Below are 22480 nucleotides of genomic sequence, written 5' to 3'. Positions count from 1 at the left end.
CAAACGTTTCAGGGATAAAGGAAAGAAGAAAGGAGAGGGTCACGTCTTTCCTTCCCTGGCACCTCTGTCCTCATGTATCAAACACCGGCCGTGTGCCTACCCTGGGCAGGCTGTACTGCCCTCCATTAGTCGGGGTGTCTGGGCTTCTTTATCTGGTTCCAATGGGCCAGAGAGACCCCTTCAGAAGCAGGAGGCCTTGGGGTCCAGCCAAGGGCCTGGGCTGTATGAATGTCCCTCTGCCAGGCCACTGTGTGTGGAGGGCTTCCACCGACCGACCCCTCCCCTGGGCCTGGGGTTTCACGCAGGTTCAGGCGCTGGATCTGCCACTCCCCGGCTGGGCGAGTGTCTCCTGCCCATCCTAGAGGTAGGCTGTTCCCAGTCGGTCCCCTGTCCATGCGCACAGAGGTGACCCCAGCTGGGTGACTGGACCAACCACAGCATAAGCCAACCCCAGGAGATTTTCTTCCCCACTTGTATTTTGCAGGCACTCACCACTGTTGTGTAGCAGACCTTGTCAGATGCTCTTAGATGTTCTTCCAGTGCTGCCTGGGCTGCCCTGAGAGCCATCCCTCTCGCCCAGTTAGAATCCTGGCTCTGTCTCGAATTTGCCACTTGGCTTCGGTCAAGTACCTCATCTCCTTGAGCCTTGGTTTTCACTTCTGAAAACAGAGATAATATCCCTTGCCTGCTGGGGTCGGTACTGGTACGAGGCACGGATGAGCCAGGCGAGGTGTGAGTGATGGCCTCAGGGAGACAGAGGCCACAATGGGGGCTGCGGAAGCGGCAGCATCACACCCCCTGCCCTCCAGGAAACACTCCCACTGCTGCAGCCTGAGTCAGCCGGGGACATCTTGGCAGAGACATGGGAGAAAGAGCACAGGACCAGGTGTCAGCCCCTGTGCTGCGCCCTTGCAGCAGTCGCTCCCCAGCTGCGTCTCAACCTCCCCCTGAGAAGGACGACTGCCGTCCTGACCCCTGGGTCTGTGGCAGGTGGCAGGCAGTGATGAGGTCTCAGCAGCTGCCCACTGTCAGGGAGGGCCTTCCCAGGGTGCCCAGCAGCCGGGAGGTGTGCTGGAGAGACGCGGAAGCCGAAGGTCTCAGGACTCAGCCGGAAGCTAATAAACGTTATTGGCTTATGGTGAGGGAGGAAGTGAGTGGCTCCGCAACCATTGAGGCTGATCTATTGGTTAATTAGGAGGTTTCCACACCACAGACTACCCCAGCTGTGTGCAGGGACAGGTAGGGAGGGGGCCACAGGGTAATCAGGGCTGCTGGAAGGCCAGCTGGGGCCCGAGTGTGGCTCAGCGCCTCCCCGTAGCCAGGAGCACCAAATGGCTGAAAGAATAATGCGAGGGGTTTGGGTCAGGCAGTGGACCTAGGACTTGCCGGCCGGGGGAAGCCCTCAGCACTCGCTGTACCTGAACAGAGCTCTCCTAAGGAAGGGGGCTGGGAGCCCTCTCAGGTTTCTAGGGCATCCAGTTGAGCGTGGGGAGCTGCAGGTTTGGGGAGGAGGGCTGATGGAGGATCAGGAAAAACCAAGAAAAACCTTGGAAACCATGGGATCTGAGGAGAAAAAAAAAAAGGGAAAAACCGTATTCGGTTCTACTGAGTAGAAAAAGTTAAACAGCAGTGGGTTTGAACCCAACCTCTGCCAAACACTAGCTATGTGACAAACCACTCAACCTCTCTGATTCTTGCTGTCTACATCTATAAAGTGGAATTGATTGTATCTGCCTTGCAAAGCTGTTTTGATAATTAGATTGAGAAATGTAGCACCCCATACAGATGGGCCGGCGGATTGCCCTCCTTCCTGCCAGACTGGTTATGGACAGCGTCTCGGGGCTGCCTAGCTAAGGGCCTGCACTTGGCTGCGCTGAACCATTTTCACCGCCCAGGGATGTCCACTCAGTGGACTTAGCGTCTGTCCCCAGCTCAGCCACTCCTCCTCAGAGGGCTCCTGGCTTTGGCCCCATCCCCTAGGGGCGTCCTGTCCAGGGGGAAGGGGAATGACAGACAGACGTACACCCGGCAGAGTGGAGGCAGACAAGGTTTATTCCGGTCCTCGGGCAGGTAGGGCCCGGCCAGCCTCTGTGCCGCGGACCGGTTCCCGACCCGGCTCCCCGCCCCAGCCGCCGCCCGTCGGCAGCTGCCCGCGAGGCCTAGCGTCCCCGAGGCAGCCGGCAGGGCCTGGGGACGCCGGGCGGACGCGACGGAGGGCGCGGCGGGCGCCCGGGGGGCAGCGGGGGCGGCGGCGGCCGCAGGGCCACAGGCGGCGGAGGCGCGCGCGGAAGTGGCGCGAGGCGAGCGCGTAGACCAGTGGGTTGAGGCAGGAGTTGGCGTAGGCGAGGCAGTGCGAAGCCAGGCGGCAGGCGTAGGTGGCCGGGCTGAAGGCGAAGCGGCCGTACCAGAAGCAGAGGATGAGCGCGTGGTGCGGGCCCCAGCAGAGGGCGTAGAGCGCTGCCACCGCCAGCATGGCGCGGCCCGCGCGGCCCGTGGTTCTGCGCCGGGCCTCGGCCGCCGCCGCGCCGGCGGGACCGACGGCCGCCCACAGGAAGCGCAGCGTGCGTCCGTAGGCCAGGCTCACCACGGCCACGGGCAGCAGGTAGCCGGCGGCGAAGGTGGCCACGTCGAGGGCGCGGCGGCGCGCGTCCTCCCAGGCGGGCACGCAGAGCTCGAGCGCGCCGTAGCGCACGGTGCCGTAGTAGCTGAGGTAGGGCGCCGAGAAGAGCGCCGCCAGCAGCCAGACCAGACCCACGGCGGCGCGGGCGTTGCGCGGCGTGCGCAGGGCCCGCGAGCGCAGCGGGTGCCGTACGGCCAGGTACCTGCGGGCGGGCGCGGTGTCAGCGAGGCGGGCGGGTGGCCGCCTAGACGCCCGTGTCTGAACCTCGGGGGTGGGCGGGCATCGCGCGCCCGGCCTCGCATGGAGGTTGTGGGGATGAACGGAGTCAGCGCGCAAAGCGCTTAGAGCAGCGCCTGGCACCTAGCGGGGCTGGGTCAGAGGCTCAGAGAGAAGTGACCGGCCCGAGGTTGTCAGCTAGAGAGTGAGCCTGGGTTTGACCCCAAGTTTCAAGCCATGAAAGCCAGTCTGACCACAACCTGAGCCAGGTGTGGGCGGTAATAAAATATCTGATGAATTCATTGGTGTGTTCCTTTTGCCATTCATTTCACTCTTACAGAACATCATGTGCCAGGCCCTGAGCTAACACTTGGGACACAGAGATGTTCTCCGGAAGCTCCCAATGGAGTTGGGGGGAGGGCAGGATGATCCCCTCAAGCATGCCCTGCAGGTGCCCAGGGAGTGGTTGGTGGGGGCCAGGGAGCTGTTCCTTTTCCCCCTCCTATGTCCCTTTTTGGTCCCCCATTCTCTCCTTTCTAAGGCCAATGAGAATCTGTTCAGGTCTTCCCTCCCCAGCCCAGACCCGGCCAGGTCCCCGACACAGCTCACCTGTCCACCGAGACAGCCGCCAGCGTGAAGCTGCTGGCGTACATGGTGAGGTAGATGAGCAGGTGCACAGCCTTACAAACGAGGGCCCCAAAAAGCCAGGCGTCGAGCGTGTAGATGGCGGCCTGGAAAGGCACGCAGCACAGGATGAAGCAGAGATCGGCCACTGCCAGGTTGAGGATGAACAGATCCGTAGTGCTGCCCGGCTCCTGCCAGGTGCCCAGGCCGGGCTGCAGCAGCACTGCCAGCACCAGCCCATTGCCCACTGTGCCCAGCAGGAAGATGAGGGCAAAGACCACGGGCACTGCCACAGCCCCCATACTCCCTGGGCTGTCCAGCGAAACGTTCTGGGCATCAGCCATCTCCTCATCAGACAGGCACCTGAGGAAGAGAAGCTGGAGTCCTCAGGCAGGAGCCCCCAGCTCCGGTTACTCAACTCAGGGGTCTAGTCCCCCACCCTGGGCTTGGTCACGTCCCATGGGCTGGAAGCTGGTGGGGGATGGGGGTGGGGGTGGGGACAGAGACAAAAGTTATCACTGGGACCCACTGTGCAAGCTCCTGACAGAGTCTCATTGGTGTCTAAGGTGGGTTTCTCAATTTCCTGGGGAACACCCCTAGCCCAGGGCATGAAGGGCTGATTAGGTAGTTGATAGGCACCTTCAACCGATGATGCAGGTAAAGACACAGGCAAAGTGGGGTGGGGGGAGGGGCAGCTCCAACCCCAGGAGCTGATTTTTCAATGGGGATCTGAAATACAGGGAAGGCTTTTTTTTTTTTTTAGCCACACAACGCGGTAGGTGGGAGCGGTATGTGGGATTTTAGTTCCCCGACTAGGGATCGAACCCACGCCCCCCTGCATTGGAAGGGTGGAGTCTTAACCACTGGACCACCAGGGAAGTCCTAAGGAAGGCTTTGGGACATAGGTCAAATTCAGCCAAACATGGGTGACGTCCCTGAGTCATTTGATAGTCCAGTTTAGTGAGAGCATGACAGTGGCACAGCTGGGAGAACCATGTAAGTCACTGCCCCCTTTTTACACATGAGGAAATTGAGGCTCAGAGAGGGGACACGGGAGGCCAATACCACACTTTGAGTGGCAGGTCTGAGACTGTTGCCACCCTGGTACCCTGACTCCAAGGCTGGAGCACTCATCTGAGAGCCTGTAACAGGTAGCGCTTCTGACAATCTGTGCACGCGCGTGTGTGTGCGCACACGAACATCTACGCAAGCTGTGCTCACTGTTTACCCCTGCCCCACCCATGGCCCATATCGACTGCTACCTGGGGGTCTCCCTACACGCTTGGACCTCTGGGGTGGCTGGACGTATTAAGGGCAAGGGAGCCAGGCAGGGAGGAGGAAGGAAAGGTGATTATCTGTGTCTCCCACCCCAGCATGCAGCAGGTCCCCGCAAAGCCCAGGATGGCCAACACCTTCCTCAACCCTGGGCACTGGGTTCCTGCTTGATCCTGGGCGAACCGGCCAGGCTGAAGCTGCCTCCTGGCTCAGTGGCCACCCCTTGGTGCCTACCTGCAGGTACAGGTCTGCCTCCCAAGGCTCCCTCCTCTCCTTGGCCTTCCTCTGCTGAGCTGGACTTGGGCACTCCTTCCGAAGAAGTAGCCACTTCCTCCTCATTCCCTGATTTCCCCCGGATGGCATGCTCTTCTGTCCGGCTCTCCTCTGCCTCTCTGCGTTGCTTCTGCCTCTTTCTGCAGCGAGTAACCCATTGATCTCGCTCTCTGAGATTCTCGCTTTGTAGTTAACCCCTCTGTGCCCAGGGCCCAGTCCATTCCTGGCCCTCTCACCTCCTGTGGTCCTGCTTCCCCATCGTCTCTGCTCCCTGCTCCAAGAAGGGCTCCAACCGAAGCTCAGAAAGGACCCCTAGTCTTTTGTGGGTTTTTTGGCCACGCTGTGTGGCATGTGGGATCTTAGTTCCCCGACCACTCCCTGCACTGGAAGCGCGGGGTCTTAATCACTGGACCATCAGGGAAGTCCCGGGACTCCTAGTCTTGAGTGGGGTGTCCTATGCTAGGAATCCAGGAGCCCCTTTGCTGCAGACTTCAGATAGAACTACTCTTCCTGGCCCCGGAGAATCCTGAGACCCATCAGTTTCCCTAAGATTGTTCTAGGGGTTCAGTCTGCCCGAAGCCTGCAGGGTTTATGTGCCTGTCCAAAGAGTCTGGCTTTAGCCTGAGGGGAATGGGGAACTAGAGGAGGTTCTAGAGCAGGGACAGGACCTGCCCATTTATTGTGTAATTAGTTTATTACGGCCTGGGGTTGAAAGGATGAATAGAAGGGGAGCGATTTAATGAGTGAGCCACTAGGAGCCTCTTGTCCAGGCAACAGCCGAAGAGGTTACCAGGTCTCGGTGAATGGCTGTATCATTCAGTCATGGGGTTCTGGTCTGGACCTCTTGGAGGAGGGGGCCACATGGCCACATGCTTCCAGAGGGTTAGAGGCCAGCACCCGGGGTGTGAGGTGCATTGGATTCGGCAACAAGGTGGTTGCTGAAAACTAGACAAGTGTAGTGGGGCCAGGATGCTGTCTGTAATGAGTTAAGGGAGAGGAGAGCTGGTAGGCACTGTGTGGTGTCCTTCTAGAAGCTGGGAGGGTGGGGCGAATGTCAAGAAGTCTGTGAAAGGGGAGAGAAAACAGTCTGAGGGGACGCTGATGAAGACAGGACTTGTAACCAAGGCCTGAGGAGCCGGGAAGAGACTCTTCAGAACTGGCTTCCCACGGGCCCTGGGATTTTCACCAGTGCTCAGGCACCTCTGAAGCCTCATGTCACCCATCCCAGATGCAGCGCATCCCCCAATTTCTGGAAGCAGAGACTCACTGAATTGAAGATATTAGGGATCATACGTAGATTCTCCAAACCTGAATTCAGAGCTATCAAAATTGAATTAAGGAATTAGAATCGTAGAATCGTGTGATCTCTGAAGAGCAGAATTGTAGGATCCAGACTTGGTGTGGTGGGATTTAAGAATTTAGGGGTCCACAACCACCCTGTATGAAAGTAATGCACTGTTAGATTCCCAGAAGCCTGGACTCACAAATGTGGCAGGCCTGGATCCTGAAAGCCCCGAGGTCCCTGACACACCGTCCTCCCTCCGCTTGGGAGCCCCCAGCCCACCATGTCCCTCCTTGTTGGAGGCTAAGCTCTGGATGGGCAGGGGCAGTACTAGGGCAGAGCTCCCAGCAGCAGCAAGGCTGAGCTGCTGATATGATAGCAGAGGAGGAGGGAGGATGGTGGCAACCAGGGAGACCACCTGTGGGGAAGGCAGGAAGGGCGCCTCGCTATGGCCCGAGTCCCAGCGGGCCCCAGGCACCCCTCTTCCCTTGCTCCAACTGCTGCTCCTGGTGACTGTGGCCTTGAACCCTGCACCCAACGTAGATGACAGATGATGGGCCTTGGGAGTGGTCCCCAGAGACCCAGGCTCTGCAGGGTGTGTAAGTGCAGCTTGTCCGCGACGGGCCCTCGGCCCTATAGCCTGTCTTGGCCTCTGGCGATGACCAGTACGTGCCCAAGCCCAAGCATGTGTGCCCAGAGCTGCCACTGCACCTGCTGGCACCTCCTATGACCCCTCTGGATGGTGGCGGAGGGGCTGTGCCGCGGTGGACCTGGGCCAGCACAGCTCCACATGCTGAGCCGAAAGCCGGCTGATGACGCGGTGCTCTACCACGACAAGCTGGCCCACGGTGTCGAGGCACTGCCATCGCCCCACAATGTCAGCGGCGGCTCCTGGGAACTACAGGCCGCAACGGCGCTCGCTGTGCGCCACTGGCTGATGGACCTCACCTAGGTCCACCTTATCTCAGCCTCACCTACTGCGACTTGTCCCCCCGTGGCTGCTCATGGCCACCCACTAGGACTGCCAGCTTGAGCAGACCATGCACGTCAAGCTGCTGGCTTGGCCAGGGGCTGGCATCAGGCTGTGTGTACTTGCTGCTGTAGGAGTGCACCTGGTGCCAGATGCCCTACGCGTGTCTGTGCCCCTGATGGGGCTGCATCCCCTAGCACCCCGAGCTCCTGGACCCCAGCCTCAAGCTCCTCGGGAGCACAGGCTAGGATTCTCAGAATCCCAGCATTAAGATCCTGATGGATTGCGCCAGAGCTCACCCAGACTGTCCATCCCTAGACACCCAGGCTGAAGGGGGGGCTGGGGATGGGGGGCGCCAGAAACATGGTCCCATCGTTAATGAAGAAGGGCCTTTTCATCCTCCCTGCCCTATCGCCAGCAAACTACGAGCTTCCCAAGCCCACAACATGCTGAGGCTGGAGGCGCGGTGACTCAGAACCCATCCTTTACCCCCACCAGGTGCCCGTAAGGCTGAGGTGGGGAGGGCAATGGAGAGAGAAGCACCACGGGTTGCGACTGCGGGAAGGGGACAGTCATCTTCAGCAGGGAAGCGGTGAGCCATGGTCGGGGACAAGGCAGGGTGGGGCCTTGCCTGCAGGTCTGTAGCAACAGCTGAGTCCGAGGCCAGAAGTCTGGAGGGGGCGGGGCGATAGCAGAGCCTGAGCTCGCTACGCCCCCTGGCGGCTGATCCTCAGACCAGCAGGCCTCGGGAATACGGAAATGGAAAGGCCCCGATACCAATATAACAGCCACTCTTGGTACAGCGGGGGAAACTGAGGCACACACGGGGGAGAAGCCTGCCTAAGGCCACAGAGGCAGGAACAAAGTGGGCTAGAACACAGAGTTCCAGACCATCGGGGGCCTCTCCAATAGCGACAGACAATCTTTCCTCTGGGGCTGAATCTTCTGCTTCTCCCAAACATGGGTTTGGGTGCCCAGCCCCTTCTTATCTGGGCAGCTGTAGGCCATCCTTTGGATGTGCAGCAGAGGACGAGGCGTCCACCAAGGCTGCAGAGTAGGCGGGTGGGTGGCGCGGGAAGGGGCCTGCAGGGCTGGGGCTCAGCTGCCCTCTACAGCGGGAAAGAATCCAACGGAGCCAAACAGTGGCTCCAGCCTCTATTACCCGAGCTGCCTGGGTCCCATCTTACTCTGGGGGAGGCGGTCAGCTCTGAGATCTATTACAGTCCTCAGGGGCTGGCCCTCAGAGCCCCAGCTCCTGCCGATTCTTCGACCAGCGCAGGACTGGGGCTGCTCCGAGAGAATAAAGCAGACCAACGCGTCACAGCCAGTTTCCACACTGTTCCTTCACACTCACAGCCACAAGCACAGGCCTCACCCCAGCCCGGCCCCGGGACTGACAAGTTCAGAGCCTCTGGCCTGGGCTGGTCAAAGGCCCCCCTCTCTATCGCTGTGGAAGGAGGGGGACCTTGGCTCTGCTTGTCACTACCCAGGACTCAAGGCAGTGCCCCGTGCAGCCGCCCCACCTCCACGAAGGCCTCCACGCAGCGGTCAATGTCCTCCTCGCTGTGCACCGCTGAGATCTGGACCCGGATCCGGGCCTTGCCCTTGGGGACCACGGGGTAGCTAAACCCGATGACAAAGATGCCTGGAGGGTAGAGAGAGTCAACCTGGGGCTCAGCAGAGCCAGACAGGCTTTGGGGGCATGATATACAGCTCCTCCTTTTCTGAGGACCACAGAGGAGAAGGGAGCTGCCCAAGATCTCAGACATGGGACTGCCTCATGGCCTAGGGTTTTCAAGCTTGGACAGACAGCTGGTCTAAAAGGGGTAGTAGGGCAGGGGGAAGGGGGGGTATTCACAGTCTAGGGGTTCCCTCCTTTTCTTTTAGGACCCACAGCCACTCCTCATGCCCCGGCCCCCTTTACCTCTCTTCAGCATGTCATCCGCCATGCAAGAGGCCAGCCGAGCATCACCCAGCATCACAGGGCAGATGGGGTGATTGGCTCCCGAGATGGTGAAGCCAGCAGCCGCCATCTTACTGCGGAATCTGTGGGCACAAATTGGGTGTCACAGGGAGCTGGAGGGCTGTGGAGCAATCACACCCTCTCCTGATGGGCATGTGACCCAAGGTCTGTGGCCAAGTCTGCAGGAGGGACCAACAAAGACAGAGATGCAGACCCAGAGAGGCAGCTGGGGAGCATTTGCAGAGAAATGTGCCAGGAAATGGAAGGAAGAGGCAGAGAGAAGAGGGAGGTGGGCAAGCAGGCAGCCCTTGGCTAAGAGAGCCGAGTCCCAGTGCAACCCCCTGGGGAAGTGGGGTGGGCAGAGGCAGAACCCGTAGGCAGGGAGCTAGGGCCTGCGCAGGCACGCAAGGCAGGCCCTCACCAGCTTCCTCGCCCCCGCTGGCCCCACCCTGCCCGAGACCGCACCGCTGGGTCTTGGCCGCCATAGACTGGATGACAGCGTTGCTCTCCATGAGCAGGTCCAGGGCCTTGGAGGCACAGCCGACGACAGCAGGTGGCAGACTGTTGGAGAAGAGGTAGGGCCGGGCACGCTGCCGTAGCAGGGACACCAGGGACCCAGGCCCTGTAGTGTAGCCCCCTGAGAACAAGGACAGAGGTGGGGATGGAGGGGGGCAGTCAGAGGCCAGGAGCCAGAGCTTACCCCATGCCCCTCCCAAGAGGACAGTCCCTGCTGTCTTCTTCCCTGCAGCCCCAGGTCTCCCCTCCCCACCTTCCCTCTTCCAGGGCCCTGCACGTAGATGAGGGGAGCCCAGGGGCACAAGCCTGTAGGCACCTGATGCTCCGCCCAGCGCCTTCCCCAGTGTGGAGTTGATGATGGTGACCTGGTCCATCACGCCCAGCAGCTCATCTGTGCCCCTGCAAGGAAAGTTGCCACTGCCACCACTGGCCACCTGAGGGCCCAGGATCACGGATTGGGCTTGGGGGCTGGCCTCCCGGCTTCCCACCCGCCCTGGAGTCCAACCCAAGGCCTCAGGTGCCGTGTGCTCTCACCGTCCCGTGGCCCCCAGGAAGCCAGTGGCGTGGCATTCGTCCACAAAGACCAAGGCACCATATTGAGAGGCAAGGCAACAGATCTCCTGCAGGGGTGCGATGTCGCCATCCATGGAAAAGGCCCCATCGGTGGCCACCAGGCGCAGCCGATGCTTCTGCAGGGAAGATACAGAAGGTGGCCGGTATCATCAGTTGGGCCAAACCACTCACTCTCTGCGCTGCTCGGGGCTCTATAGGCTCAGCTCGCCCAGTGCCCAGCACAGAGGTGAGCACATAAGCACCACCATGTTGAAGCTGGTACATCCTCTCCTTCACTGGGGCCTCTCTGAGCTTTACCCACCTCTTCCGGGGCAGTCTGGAGCCACACTCAGCACTGGGCAGGAAGAATGTCCACAGCCTCCTCTCCCAGAGGGCAGGATGGGGTGTGGCCAGTTCTGCCCATAAGCTCATCCCACCCTTATGCCTAGCAGGGGACTGCCATGCATAAGGTGCTTACTAAAACTCAAGGCAGTATTATGCAACGGAATAAAGCTTTGGGTCTGAGAATTTGGGTTCAAATCTTGGTTGTTTCGAACTTTCAGGCTGTTTGCCTGTGAGTGAGGAGTTGGCCTCTGTAAGCCTCGCTTCCTTCACCGGGGGGTGGGGGTGGGGGTGGGGGGAGTGCTGGGTGCAGCAGCAAGACTGCGGATAAGCCCAGTCCTGGCCCCTAGAACCGCTAGGCCTTGTCCCACCTGGGCCTCCTGCAGCTTGGCCTCCAGATCGGCCATATCCAGGTGGCGGTAGCGGTACTTGTGGGCCTTGCACAGACGGATACCATCGATGATGGAGGCATGGTTCAGCTCATCCGACAGGACTGCGTCCTCCGGGGTCAGCAGAGCCTGGCAGAAGGCAGTTAGGAGTAGAGCCATCACCCAACCACCTTGGGGCTCTCCCTCCCTTATGACTCCCCTTTAATCAATATTTCACTGCCAACCAGGGCATTCTCCTGGGCAGGGAGGCCAGGAGCCCTCTGCTTCTATCTTGGTCCCCAGAGCCCCAGGACTGGGCTGAATCAGGGCCTTTGCTCTAGCCAAAGGAGATGAGAACATGTTTGGTGGATGTGTGGCCCCTAACACCCTCAGCCTTCCAGCTGAAGTAGGTTATCCTCCAAATGCCCTGGAAGCTGGCCTCCTTGTAAGCCCCAGGATTCCTCCTGGAGACCTACTGGCCCACCCTTGATCTCCATAAGAAATAGACACTGACTGGAGCCTCTAGGCGTGGTACTGGGCATCCAGCCAAGTTCTCTGGACTGCACACTCCCAAGCCTTCCACAGCCTCGCAGGTCTCACCAACTCCCACCCGTGGCCTCACACACCTCAAAGAGGCCGGCGTTGGCATCAAAGCAGCTGGGATAGAGGATGGCGTCCTCCCGCTGGTGGAAGCGGGCTATCTTTGCTTCTAGATCCTTGTGGATGCTCTGAGGTAAGTGAGTGAAACAGGTGTTAACGCCTTCTGGGCCACTTGGGACAAGTCCTGGGGACAGAGGCTCACAGGGCCACAAACAGATCCTCCTCCTCCTTTTTGCACCACAAGGTGCACCCAGAGCCAACAGGAGTCTGGCACATGGTTCCCACTGAGGAATTAGGGGCCCACTAGGCGCCCTTCTTCCTGGTTGGGTCTTCGTTTTATAATGGGGGGTTGATGGTAGAATTATGGGTGCTAATGGCAAAGGAAGATGTGTCTCCCCGATATCAAACTGAGTGCCTTTGTTGCTTAATGGCAAAAAAGAGGATTACATAAGTAACTCTAGGTTCACTTGGGCCTCCATTTCTTAGATTTGAAAGCTGTCCCGTCTAAAGTGCCCTGGACGGGAGTCAAGAGTTCCATTCATTTCACCTTCACCTTTCTGAAAGGACAAGTAATAATAATCACAAGAACTCAGCAGCACTGACTCTTGAGCTAGGCCATCTGGGTTCAAATCCCACCACAACAGGCTGTGTAGCCCTGGGCAAGTCACTTAATTTCTCTGGGACTCAGTGTCCTCACCTCTATAACAGGAGCAAAACCAGCACTTATCACGTAGGATTATTATACGCATTAATGAGTTAATATTTGTAATGTTCTTAAAATAGCACCTGACTCATAGCAAGCACTGTAAGTTTCATGTTTATAAAAGTTCATTTTGTAACATTTACAAAATAAAATGAATAACCAACATTTACTGAGCACTACTATGTGCCAGGCACTGTTCTAAGCATTTTTACACGTATTAACTCTTTAATTTGGGATAATTTTGTTAAGTAAAACTATCCCCACTTTACCAATGAAGGCATTGCGGCACAGAGAAGTTAAGACACTTGCCCACAGTACCAGAACCAGTAAATGGTGCTGGGAACTGAGATCAGGCAGAATAGCTCCGGAAACCTTAATCTAATCCCTGCCTTCTCTTCTTCCTTTCCCAAGGAGGAACAGGTGTAAGGAGCTCTGTTTTGCAGGTGGGGAAATGGATGTTCAGAGAGGGAAAGTTTCTTGCCCAAGGCTTCACAGCAAAACAGAAGCCTGAACCCAGCCTTTCTAGTGGACAGCTCTAGTGGGATGCTAACGGCAGAAGCAGACATCTGGAGTCAGCGCCCAACGCTGGGGACCACCCCCCTTCCTCCCCCGCCCATCCCCGGCCTGGGCAACACCTACTGTGTACCTGGGTGCCACAGATGAAGCGGACAGAGCTAAGGCCAGCTCCAAACTCCTCCAGGGCCTGCAGACCTGCCTGGATGACCTCGGGGTGGCTGCTCAGGCCCAAGTAGTTGTTGGCACAGAAGTTAAGGATTCCTGAGGTGGAGGACGGGGGAACGGACACAGCAGCTCAGGGCCAAGAAGGGCCTGGAAAGGTGTCAGTACTAGGCCCTGGGGACTCAGAGAGGACATGAACCTGGATTCACCCTTGAGGAGGCAACAACTACACAGTATAGTCTGTTCTGGGGCAGAGGCCAGGATGGGGAGCTGGGAGCCCCTCGGAAGCACCAAATCCAACAGCTGCAGGAGAGGGAGGGTTAGAAAATGACTCTCAGGGCTACACCTTGAAAGATGAGAAGTTTAAACTCTGGCTTTGGATCACATTCACCCAGAGGAACCAGCCCTTCCTCACTGGCTTCTTCTGTCCCTGAAGACCACCACCAACCCCTCATCTGGGCCTTGGTTTCCTCATGGGTAAAAGAAGAGGGCTGCGTCAGATGCCTGCCTTGGTCCCCAAACTCTACACAGTTGACTTTGCTGCCTGGTACAGAACTGCATGCCCAGCAGGGTTGCCTCTGAGACCTTGACCCTTGAATTATAAAGCGCAAAGTGAACACAGGTGACCCGGGGAGGAAACTAAGGCTTCAAGAGGGCAAGGTTTACTCAGCTTGGGAGAGGCAAAAACACGATGAGAACCTAGGTCTGCTAATTTTCCATTTTTTGCCCTGCTCCAAGCTTCCCTGGGGAAAGGTAGTGAATTCCTAGGGCCCCTGTTTTTCAAATGAGCACAAGAGCCCCAAGGATTCCATGCCTATTTCCTTGGCAGAAGGCAGTTTGGGGGGGACTGTTTGTAACCAGCACCCACCTGGGGTCTGGCACAGACAAGACGGGCAGTGACCACTGATGAGACAGAAACCAGGGAGGCCTGGTGGGCCAATTCATGGTATGACTTCTGCAACAGCCCTTGAGCCCCTTGCTCCCTGTGATTTTGGCCAGGAGGTTGGTCTCTATGGCCATTTAGCTGACCTTCCAGCTCCAATATACCAGAAGATCTAGGCCAAAGCCCAGCTCTGCCTGCAGCTAGCTGGGGGCTTTTAGGCAAGCCACTTCACATCTCTGAGCCTCAGCTTCTTCGTCTGTAAACGGGATTAGTCATTCCCACGTTCTGACGTTTGCAGGAGTCCACGTGAAGCAATTAGTAGAAGCCTGAACAAAGCAGCAGCTCCAGAAATGCGGGATTTCTTGTTGCCACCTTCCTACCACCCTTCCTTGAGCGGTACGGTGGGAGCCAGCTGTCTCTGTTTCTCACGTTTTCATAGGGTTGGATCGATCCAGCCCTGCCCTCTAAGCCAGAAAGGTGCTCAAAGGGCAAATCACCTGCCTCCGTGGAAACTGGTCTAACCAGGTTAGAGTTAACTGTGGGAAGCGGCAAGTCGGTCTGATAGACGGGAAACGGTCCAGCGGCTACGTGTGCGCTCCCGCCCGCCCACTGCCTCCAGGACCTCGCATTTCAGCGAAAGCCTCGGAACGGCCCTCGAACACCCGGCCAGGTCTGAGGATTCCCAGGAGGGGGAGTTACCTCCGGAGGTGCCGTCCACGTGGATGCGCGGCCCCTGACGGGACGTGATGACCCGCTCACTCTTCCAGGTGCCAGCTCCGCGGATGCCTTCCAGTTCCTCCTCCAGGATGCCACGCAGCTGAGCCAGCGCTGACTGCGCGCGGTGGCCGCGGGGGGCCCCGGAGAGCGCAGCGCGGAAGACGCGGCCAGCCCACATCATGCCCACCTCGCCTGCCCACTCCCGGCCTTGCGCACTGCGGCCGCGGCCTGATCACGTGGCGGGGGCCGGGCTCCGGCAGCCAATAGGAGTGAGAGGGGTTCAGCTACGGGGCAGGGGGGGCGGAGCCCGGGATAGGCGGGCGGGGCCTGGCGGGATCTGCAGTGGACTAAAGTGAATTGATTTGTAAGTTGAGACTGGAGCTGTCCGTGTGGGGGGAGGGGAGGCGACGGGGGTTGGAAGGCAAGTCAGGGCCGGGCCCACCAGACCCCCACCCCATTCCCATGCCCTGCCTCCACACCCACCTCTCGGAAGGTTAGGGGATGCCCTCTGGACGCCGGAAGCAGACACCTAGAAGCAGGCTGAGGCATATTCTGTGCGCTCCGGCCCTAGCGTTTCCCGGGTTTTGTTGAGCTCTTGGAACCCTCCCCGGTTCTCAGGTGCAAACGCCCCCCGATTTCCCCCACTGATCGCCAGTCCAATTGCTCCGCATTTTCCTCCAGTCTTAGAAGTACGGAAAAACACATCGCTCAGGTTTTTCTTTTTCAATTTTATTTTAAAGTTTGAAAATTACAAAGACAGCAAATTCTTCCAGGCACAAATAACACTTGTTTACAAACAAAAAGGAGGCGGGGGGGGGGGGGACGCGCAATTGCACGTTTTTCTGTTTTATTAAAAACAAGGGAAAGACGACTGTACAGGTTTTTTCTCCCAGCTCCCGGGTGTGAAACGTAAGTACTAGCCCTAGATATGTATATATACATATACACAGACATCACACAGACCTAGCTCTCTACAACTACTTAGCGATTCAAACTCGACTGCAGTATGTCTTACTGTCCACTCCCCTCCCTCCCCTCCTCCCCCGTCTACAACTACTTATAAAAGACTCAGAAGTAAAGAGGTCGGGAGGTTTTTAAGTGGTGGGCGGCAGGGCTGGAGCCCCACCAGACTGCTAAGCAAAGCCACCTCTTGTACAGGAGGAACCAAAAATCAGGGGGAAAGCAAAAAGGTCCTCCTAGGATACAATCCAATTGTGTGGAAAAACCCAAGTTTCAACAGGGCACACTGAGGCACTTGGCTGAATGACTCTCCACCCTTCCCCCAAAGTTTCCACTCCTGTTTAACAGGAGACTTTCGGAAGCCAAAGACCACCCCCCACCCCCACCCCCCACTTCCAGTGGCTAGTTTCCAGCTGAGAGAAGCCACAGTTTCTCAGACCAGCTGTCACTTCAACCCCCTCCACGTCTCTAGGACAATAGGGAGGCCACTGGGGCAGACTTAACAGAAGTGACAAGGAAACTGGATTTGGACGCCCCACTGCTCACCACCGGGAGGTGGAAGCCAGCCTAGAGAGAGTATTTTTTCCACCTCCCTCCTCTGCCGTCCAGCTGCTGCCACCCCTCTCCTCCGCGCCTAGGTTCTGAAACTCTCACAAGCAGTGCTCAACTTAAAGAAAACTCGATGGCCTCACAGGTATTCCTACAAACCTTACAATTCCTGGGCTCGCTGTCATCTAGCCTCAAGAAGCTGCCTTGCCCATTCTCCCCCTCCCCACGACTTTGACCTTCAGAGTGAACCAGCCATCTAACTAAACAAAACACACAAACCCACCCAAATCCCCAAACCCATAAGCATATTAGTAACAAATCAACAAAACAAAATATAAGTACATTCTCATCATTACAGAGATGAGATTTGTTGTTGCTGTCCTGGCATGATTGGTTAAGGAGAAATGAATTATTCCCTAATTTCTGAGGAATACAAACTGTCTCTTTATAAAGTCAGAAGGAAAGGGGGCAAAGGGCTGCAGATGAGGATCAAGAGAGAAAAAAGGAGAAAAGTATTTACAGAAAATAGGAGACAGGCAGGAGTGTCCACAAGGAGAGCCTCGTTGTCACTTCTTCTTGCCGGCCCTCTTGGCACTGGACTTGGCTTTGGGCTTCACGGGTTTGGCCTTCTTAGGCTTGGATGCCTTGACTGGCTTGGCTTTGACAGTCTTGGGTCTTTTGGTTTTCCTGGGCGTGGCAGCCGGCTTCTTCTTGGCCTTCTTGACTGGGGTGGCTTTGGGCTTCTTGCTTGGGGCTTTCGAGGCAGCCTTCTTGGGCTTGGCGGCCTTCTTTGGCGTGGCCACCTTCTTGACTTCCTTCTTCGTCTTCTTGAAGGCCACTGACCTCTTGGGCTCGTCGCTCTTGGCCAGCCGGAAAGACCCCGAGGCACCCACGCCTTTGGTCTGTTTGAGGACCCCAGTGGTGACCAAGCGCTTGATGGACAACTTGATCTGGGAGTCGGCGTTCTCACCCACCTTGTAGTGGCTCTTAATGTACTTCTGGATGGACTGGCGCGAAGAGCCAGCACGGTTCTTCTCCGCCTGGATGGCAGCCACGATCATGTCTGAATACTTGGGGTGGTCTGTGGACTTCTTGGAGGCCTTGGCCCTCTTGGGCTTGGCCGCAGGGGTGGATGTGGAGTTCTCGGTCATGGTGGCCTGCCTGGTCCTGCTGTTGAAGAAGGCACCTTCCAAAGGGCCAGCCCTCGTCGGAAGCCCAGGAAAGCCTGATTCGGGATCTGCTCTGGTGCCTCTGGCTCCCAAGCCAGTCCGAGGCCGTCTCTCGGGGACCTTGCTCGGGTCGCGGGGGGGGACTCGCTGGGCCGGGTCTGCGTGGCCCAGGCTCGCCGGTCTGTCGGTCGGTCTCGGCGCCCGGGTCTGCCTCCGCCTCCGCCTCCTCTGCCTCCCTTTTCCCAGCTCCGCGTCTGGCGCTCGGGCGGCGCATCCGGGTATTTAGCGGCGGCGGGCGGACCGCGGTGAGGACAGGGCTGCTGGCTGCCTGCTCCCGGCCCGGAATGGCGCCGCGCCGCCGCCATCTGTGTTTCTTCCGCTGAGCAAATCCGACCTTTCCCCCCGGCCCGGGCCTTCCCGCTCCCCGCCGCCGCCCGGGGACGCTGCCTGGCTCTCTGGGCTCCCCCACCGGGCGTCCCGCCGGCCCGGCCGCCGCCCCCCGCGCCCGCCACGCGCCCCAAACGGCGCCAAGGACCGCTGGCGCGCCGGCACATTTCCCCTTTGCCGGGGGCTGGCTCTGCGGGGCCGGGGAGCCCCGGTGCGGGAAACCCCCCGTAGCAAAGCTCCCCCCTGGGGCTACCGGGGACCCCGCTCCCGGCCCGCGGCGGGACCCCCCAGCCTGGCGGAGCGGCCCGAAAGCGGCCCCAACTAACACACGCGGCCCCGAGCCGGGCGACTCCCAGCCGGGCCGAGCCGGGACAGGGGGGAGGGGTCCCTCCCCCGGGGTCCGGTCACCTCTCGGGGGTCATCCCGCCACCGGGCCCCCCGCACCTCTACCCTCTCTCTGTCCATGGGGCCCCTAAGCAAACTTTCCCTGGAAGAGTTGGAAGGGCACTTTCAAACTTTGTCCCTTCCCCCTCCTCTGTCTTCGCTCCCCCAGCGCGCCCCCTGACCTCTACGTCGAGGTTCTCTCCTGAGACCGAACCCCGAATGCTGCCCGGGTCCCCTGAGGGAATGAGGAGGGGTCTCCGAGCCGCCTCTTCTCCTCAAAGACCCCCACATCCTCCATATGTCCTAACTGAGAATTCATTTATAGTCCTCCCTCAGCCTAGGAGTTTTGGGGTGTCAGAGACAGAGCTCGCTGCCCCTACCCCTAGGGCCCAGCCTGGGGATCCAGTCCCCCTCCCAAGGCTCCCTGAAGGCAGTGAGGGGGGCGGTCCACAATGAAGGAGCTGCCCCGCAGGCTCTAACCAAAGACTGTCTTGGGGGCCCCTGGGATGAGGAGAGGCCCTGAGAGCTTTGGGAGCTTGGGAAAATGGGGCTCTAGCGGGGAGGTCGAGGAGGGGGTCGCGCTGCTTGAGTCCTGACTAATCCTCGGAAAGTGTGAGTTGTTCAGGGAGCCGTGGCCCGGACCACCGCCATTTTGCTGGGAAGATGCGATGTCTTTGTTAAAATGTATACATCTTTTCCCGTGCTGCTTGGCAGGTATAGATGAGAAAAGCAAGGGGCGCCACCATCTGTAGGGAACCTTGGGGGCTCAGAGGGGCTTTAGCGGTCTAGAGGCCAGCAGATGGGACCCCAGAGTTCCTGGGACCCCTTGTCTGCAACAGACGTCCTACTCACGTGCAAGGTCCCGCAGGGTCCCGCTTGGCAGGGGCCCTGGGTTGAGATTCTAGGATGCTCGCTCTCTGAGCCTCCTCCCACAACAACCCGCTTTTATTCCCTAAGCAAAGAGGCGGCCACTCTTCACTTAAACAATACGCTGGTAGTGGGGGGTTATAGCTGGTCAAAATTATGAAGGCGGCTCTCCTGTACGGTCCCGGAGCTGTTTGCAGACACCAGCTATTGAGGAAGAGGGAGGGGAAGGGTTGGAAGGTTTAGATGGGGGGACTGGTCGTAACTGGGAGATGTTGGGGGAAGGGCTCCTACTGGACTTGGGAGTCTCTGAGGCCAGGGAAATTAATGGGTCCCCCCCCACACACACACACACAGCAAGGGATGGATTAATCCAAATGATTGGGAAAGGGGAGGGGGAGTCCTGAGACTCGGTATCGGTATGGGATGCCTTCTCCCGGGCTTATCTTGGTGTCGCAGGCGGGGAAGAGAAGCCAGGAAGGGCCAGGTTTAGTTTAAAAGGTCAACCTTCTTATTTGGATGTTGTCAATTACCCCGAAGTTTCCTGATTTGAAAACACAACATTCTGGTGGGTTTGTTTTGGTTATTTTCAAAGACAATTCTTCTGGTTCCCACTAAGATCTAGATGGGAAAATAGGCATCCACATAGTCAGCCCCAGGTCCGAGATGTCGTTCCACCCTGTGCTCCCAGAGACATGTCATCCCCGCATCCCAGGTCCCTGGGTGTCTAAAAATAAGGACTGAACGAGTCCAGTGGCACCATGATGAAATCATTTTATTTGCACAGCGCTCTCCACCCGTTTCCTGATCCTTTGCGCCTCCTGCCTGGGGAGGCAGGTAACGCGATCACTCCCCCCATCACCCTCATCTACAGTGGAGGCCACGGGACTAGGAAGGACGGATGGGGGGCGCACTGCGAGGCTCAGCTCCCGGCGCCCGCAGGCCTTCACTTCGTTTTGTAGCTCTCACATCCCGAGTCCCCGCCCATCCCAGCAACCTGTAAATTCTCTCCCAGAACTGAAGCCAGAAATGGAGGGAGGGGTCGCCTCGGGGTCTCGGGGGCTTTTACCGCCGGTGGACAGCTCTTCTCCCTGCTGGCGATGAGATTCACCGCCCCTCCCCCCGTTCGGGAGAACTTGAGGGGAAGGGGGTGTTGGGAGGGGTTCCCCGGGAGTTGGGCATAGAGTCCGAGGCCGAGGTGGGCACGAAGAGGACCGGCTGCTTCCAGATTGGCTTGGCCTCACCTCGCCTCGCTGACACTGCAGACTCGGGGGGCTTCTTGAGTTCGGCCCGGCCCGCGTACCCTCGCAGGACGGTCTCGGGTCCCCACCCAGCTTAGAGCCGTTTACCGGCCGGCAGACGGCAGAACTCCCTCCGCCCCATTTAACGCGAGCCCTTTAAAAATTCGGGAGCCGCAGAGCTGCGGGCAATTCCTCCTGGGAAATGTAGTCTCCCGATGGCGAGCCCCGCACTGAGACCCTCCTGGGACCCTCTCGAGCCTCAGAACGCCGGGCCGCCCCAGGCGTGGGGAGGGGGGTCAGACATCGCCTGTTCATTCACTTAGGGAGGGGCCCAGGCCTCTCTGCTGTTTTTTCACTTGTCAAAAGAGCCCTCAGTGTTTTCACCTATCAGAAAGGGGCTCTACCTACATCTGGGGTTGGTGTGAGGGTGAAATGAAATCCTGTATGGAAAAGCGTAAATCGTACTAGAATGCCAGGGGTCCTGTTTTTACTAATATGCATGTGTGAGTGTGCCAGCATTTACTGAGCACATTCAAGGGATATATAACATCTCCAGTTTTCAGAGAGGATGTCTACGATGGCTAAATGACTTGTCCAAGGTGGGTCAACCTGGAGGAAGGAGGGTGACAGGTGACAGACTCCCCAGCCAATGACTTTCCCACTGCAGACATGCATTCATTCTGGTCTTTGGAACTCTAAGGTGTTCACTTGATATGTGCCAGGCACTGGGATAGGCACTGGGATAGGGCTGTGAACAAGAGACAAGAGATCCCTGCCCTTGTAGAGCTGACATTCTAGTGGAGAAGATAGATAAGCAATAGACTAAATAAAGAAGTCCAGGGACTTCCCTGGTGGCTCAGTGGTTAGGAATCCGCCTGCCAATGCAGGGGACACGGGTTTGAGCCCTGGTCCGGGATGATCCCACATGCTGCGGAGCAACTAAGCCCATGCACCACAACTACTGAGCCTATGTGCCACAACTACTGAGCCTGCGCTCTAGAGCCCGCAAGCCACAACTACTGAAGCCCACGCACCTAGAGCCCATGCTTCGCAACAAGAGAAGCCACCACAATGAGAAGCCCACGCACCACAATGAAAAGTAGCCCCCACTTGCTGCAACTAGAGAAAGCCCGTGTGCAGCAATGAAGACCCAACGCAGCCAAAAATAAATCAATAAACTTATAAAATAAAGAAGTCCATTATAGGGACTTCCCTGATGGTGCAGTGGTTAAGACTCTACACCCCCAATGCAAGGGGCCCGGGTTCGATACCTGGTCCGGGAACTAGATCCCACATGCATGCCGCAACTAAGGAGCCAGCCTGCCGCAACTAGACCCGATGCAACCAAATAAATAAATATTTTTAAAAAAGATAAGTCCGTTATATAGTATGTTGGAAAGCCATAATTGCAAAGACAAAATTAGAGCCGGGTGAGGGTGAGTGATGAGAGGGTGTTTGCAATTTTAAATAGGGTGGTCAGAGAAGAAGAAGCTGACATGTGAACAGATTCAAAGGAGGTGAGAAAGGGAGCCATTCTTATTCTTGGAGGAAGAATCTTCCAAGCAGAGGGAACAGCCAGTGCAAAGGCCCTATGGCAGGAGTGTACAGGGTGGCTGAATTAAGGAGGACAGTAGGAAGAGATGAGTTTTTTAAAAGGTAAGGTCTGGGAAGTAAAGGAGGCACAGGTCATGTAGGGTTTGGGGGACCATTGTAGGGACTTTGACTTTTACTCTGAGTGAAGTGGGAACCATTGCAGAGTTTTGAGCAGAGGTGGGACATGGTGGGACCCAGGCAATAGTTAATCATAGGACTTCCCTGGTGGCACAGTGGTTAAGAATCCGCCTGCCAATGCAGGGGACACCGTTTCTAGCCCTGGTCCAGGAAGATCCCACATGCTGCAGAGCAACTAAGCCTGTGCACCACCACTACTGAGCCTGCACTCTAGAGCCCGCAAGCCACAACTACTGAGCCCACGTGCTGCAACTACTGAAGCCCGCACACCTAGAGCCCGTGTTCTGCAACAAGAGAAGCCACCGCCATGAGAAGCCTGCGCACCGCAACGAAGAGTAGCCCCCACTCACCGCAACTAGAGAAAGCCCGCGCGCAGCAACGAAGACCCAGAGCAGCCAAAAGTAAATAAATTTATTTTAAAAAATAGTTAATCATAGTCAACTCTGGCTACTGTGTGGAAAAGAAGCTGCAGAGTGCAAAGACAGAAGAGGGTTGGGAGGCTGTTGCAGTAATCCAGGTGAGCGATCATGGTAGTTTGGCCCAGGTGGCAGCAGTGGAGGGGGTGGGAAGTGGTCAAGTCCCAGGAGGACCCCACAGATTTGGACCTGAACAA

General features: G+C 57.8%; 3 protein-coding genes across 5 annotated transcripts; all 3 read right to left on the bottom strand.

Annotated features, from left to right (window-relative positions):
• Nucleotides 1-2043: 2043 nt before the first annotated feature.
• GALR3 (galanin receptor 3) lies at nt 2044-9304 on the bottom strand. Of its 3 annotated transcripts, none has more exons than XM_067698023.1 (3): nt 9185-9304; nt 3446-3823; nt 2044-2822 (listed from the first exon to the last, which is right to left on the bottom strand). In XM_067698023.1, the coding sequence occupies exons 2-3, from the start codon at nt 3802-3804 to the stop codon at nt 2051-2053; spliced, it is 1131 nt and encodes a 376-aa protein (XP_067554124.1). In that variant the 5' UTR covers nt 3805-3823; nt 9185-9304; the 3' UTR covers nt 2044-2050. The 3 variants fall into 3 exon arrangements, with proteins under 3 accessions (XP_067554124.1, XP_067554122.1, XP_067554123.1); XM_067698021.1 differs by lacking the exon at nt 9185-9304 and adding an exon at nt 4100-8444; XM_067698022.1 differs by lacking the exon at nt 9185-9304 and adding an exon at nt 4970-8444.
• GCAT (glycine C-acetyltransferase) lies at nt 8584-14808 on the bottom strand. The gene is made up of 9 exons (XM_067698020.1): nt 14565-14808; nt 12951-13081; nt 11628-11729; nt 11005-11151; nt 10274-10428; nt 10056-10138; nt 9689-9860; nt 9185-9306; nt 8584-8905 (listed from the first exon to the last, which is right to left on the bottom strand). Exons 1-9 carry the CDS (start codon nt 14761-14763, stop codon nt 8754-8756), a joined length of 1263 nt encoding a protein of 420 aa, XP_067554121.1. The 5' UTR covers nt 14764-14808; the 3' UTR covers nt 8584-8753.
• A 482-nt stretch (nt 14809-15290) lies between these two features.
• Nucleotides 15291-17533, bottom strand: H1-0 (H1.0 linker histone). The gene has a single exon (XM_067698024.1). It carries the CDS (start codon nt 17240-17242, stop codon nt 16658-16660), a length of 585 nt encoding a protein of 194 aa, XP_067554125.1. The 5' UTR covers nt 17243-17533; the 3' UTR covers nt 15291-16657.
• Between the last annotated feature and the right edge of the window lie 4947 nt (nt 17534-22480).

This window comes from Pseudorca crassidens, chromosome 11, assembly GCF_039906515.1.
Source record: "Pseudorca crassidens isolate mPseCra1 chromosome 11, mPseCra1.hap1, whole genome shotgun sequence".
NCBI lineage: Eukaryota > Metazoa > Chordata > Mammalia > Artiodactyla > Delphinidae > Pseudorca > Pseudorca crassidens.
The sequence above is the reverse complement of the archived record's forward strand: the minus strand, read 5'-3'. Positions and strand labels throughout refer to the sequence as shown.

Coding starts and splice junctions, on each gene's coding strand:
- GALR3 (XM_067698023.1), bottom strand. CDS start 3,804: ATGGCTGATGCCCAGAACGTTTCGCTGGACAGCCCAGGGAGTATGGGG. Junction 2,823..3,445: donor GCGGCTGTCTCGGTGGACAG/GTGAGCTGTGTC, acceptor GCCCGCCCGCAG/GTACCTGGCCGTACGGCACC.
- GCAT (XM_067698020.1), bottom strand. CDS start 14,763: ATGATGTGGGCTGGCCGCGTCTTCCGCGCTGCGCTCTCCGGGGCCCCC. Junction 11,730..12,950: donor GCTTCATCTGTGGCACCCAG/GTACACAGTAGG, acceptor CACTTACCTCAG/AGCATCCACAAGGATCTAGA. Junction 8,906..9,184: donor GGATGACATGCTGAAGAGAG/GTAAAGGGGGCC, acceptor TCTACCCTCCAG/GCATCTTTGTCATCGGGTTT.
- H1-0 (XM_067698024.1), bottom strand. CDS start 17,242: ATGACCGAGAACTCCACATCCACCCCTGCGGCCAAGCCCAAGAGGGCC.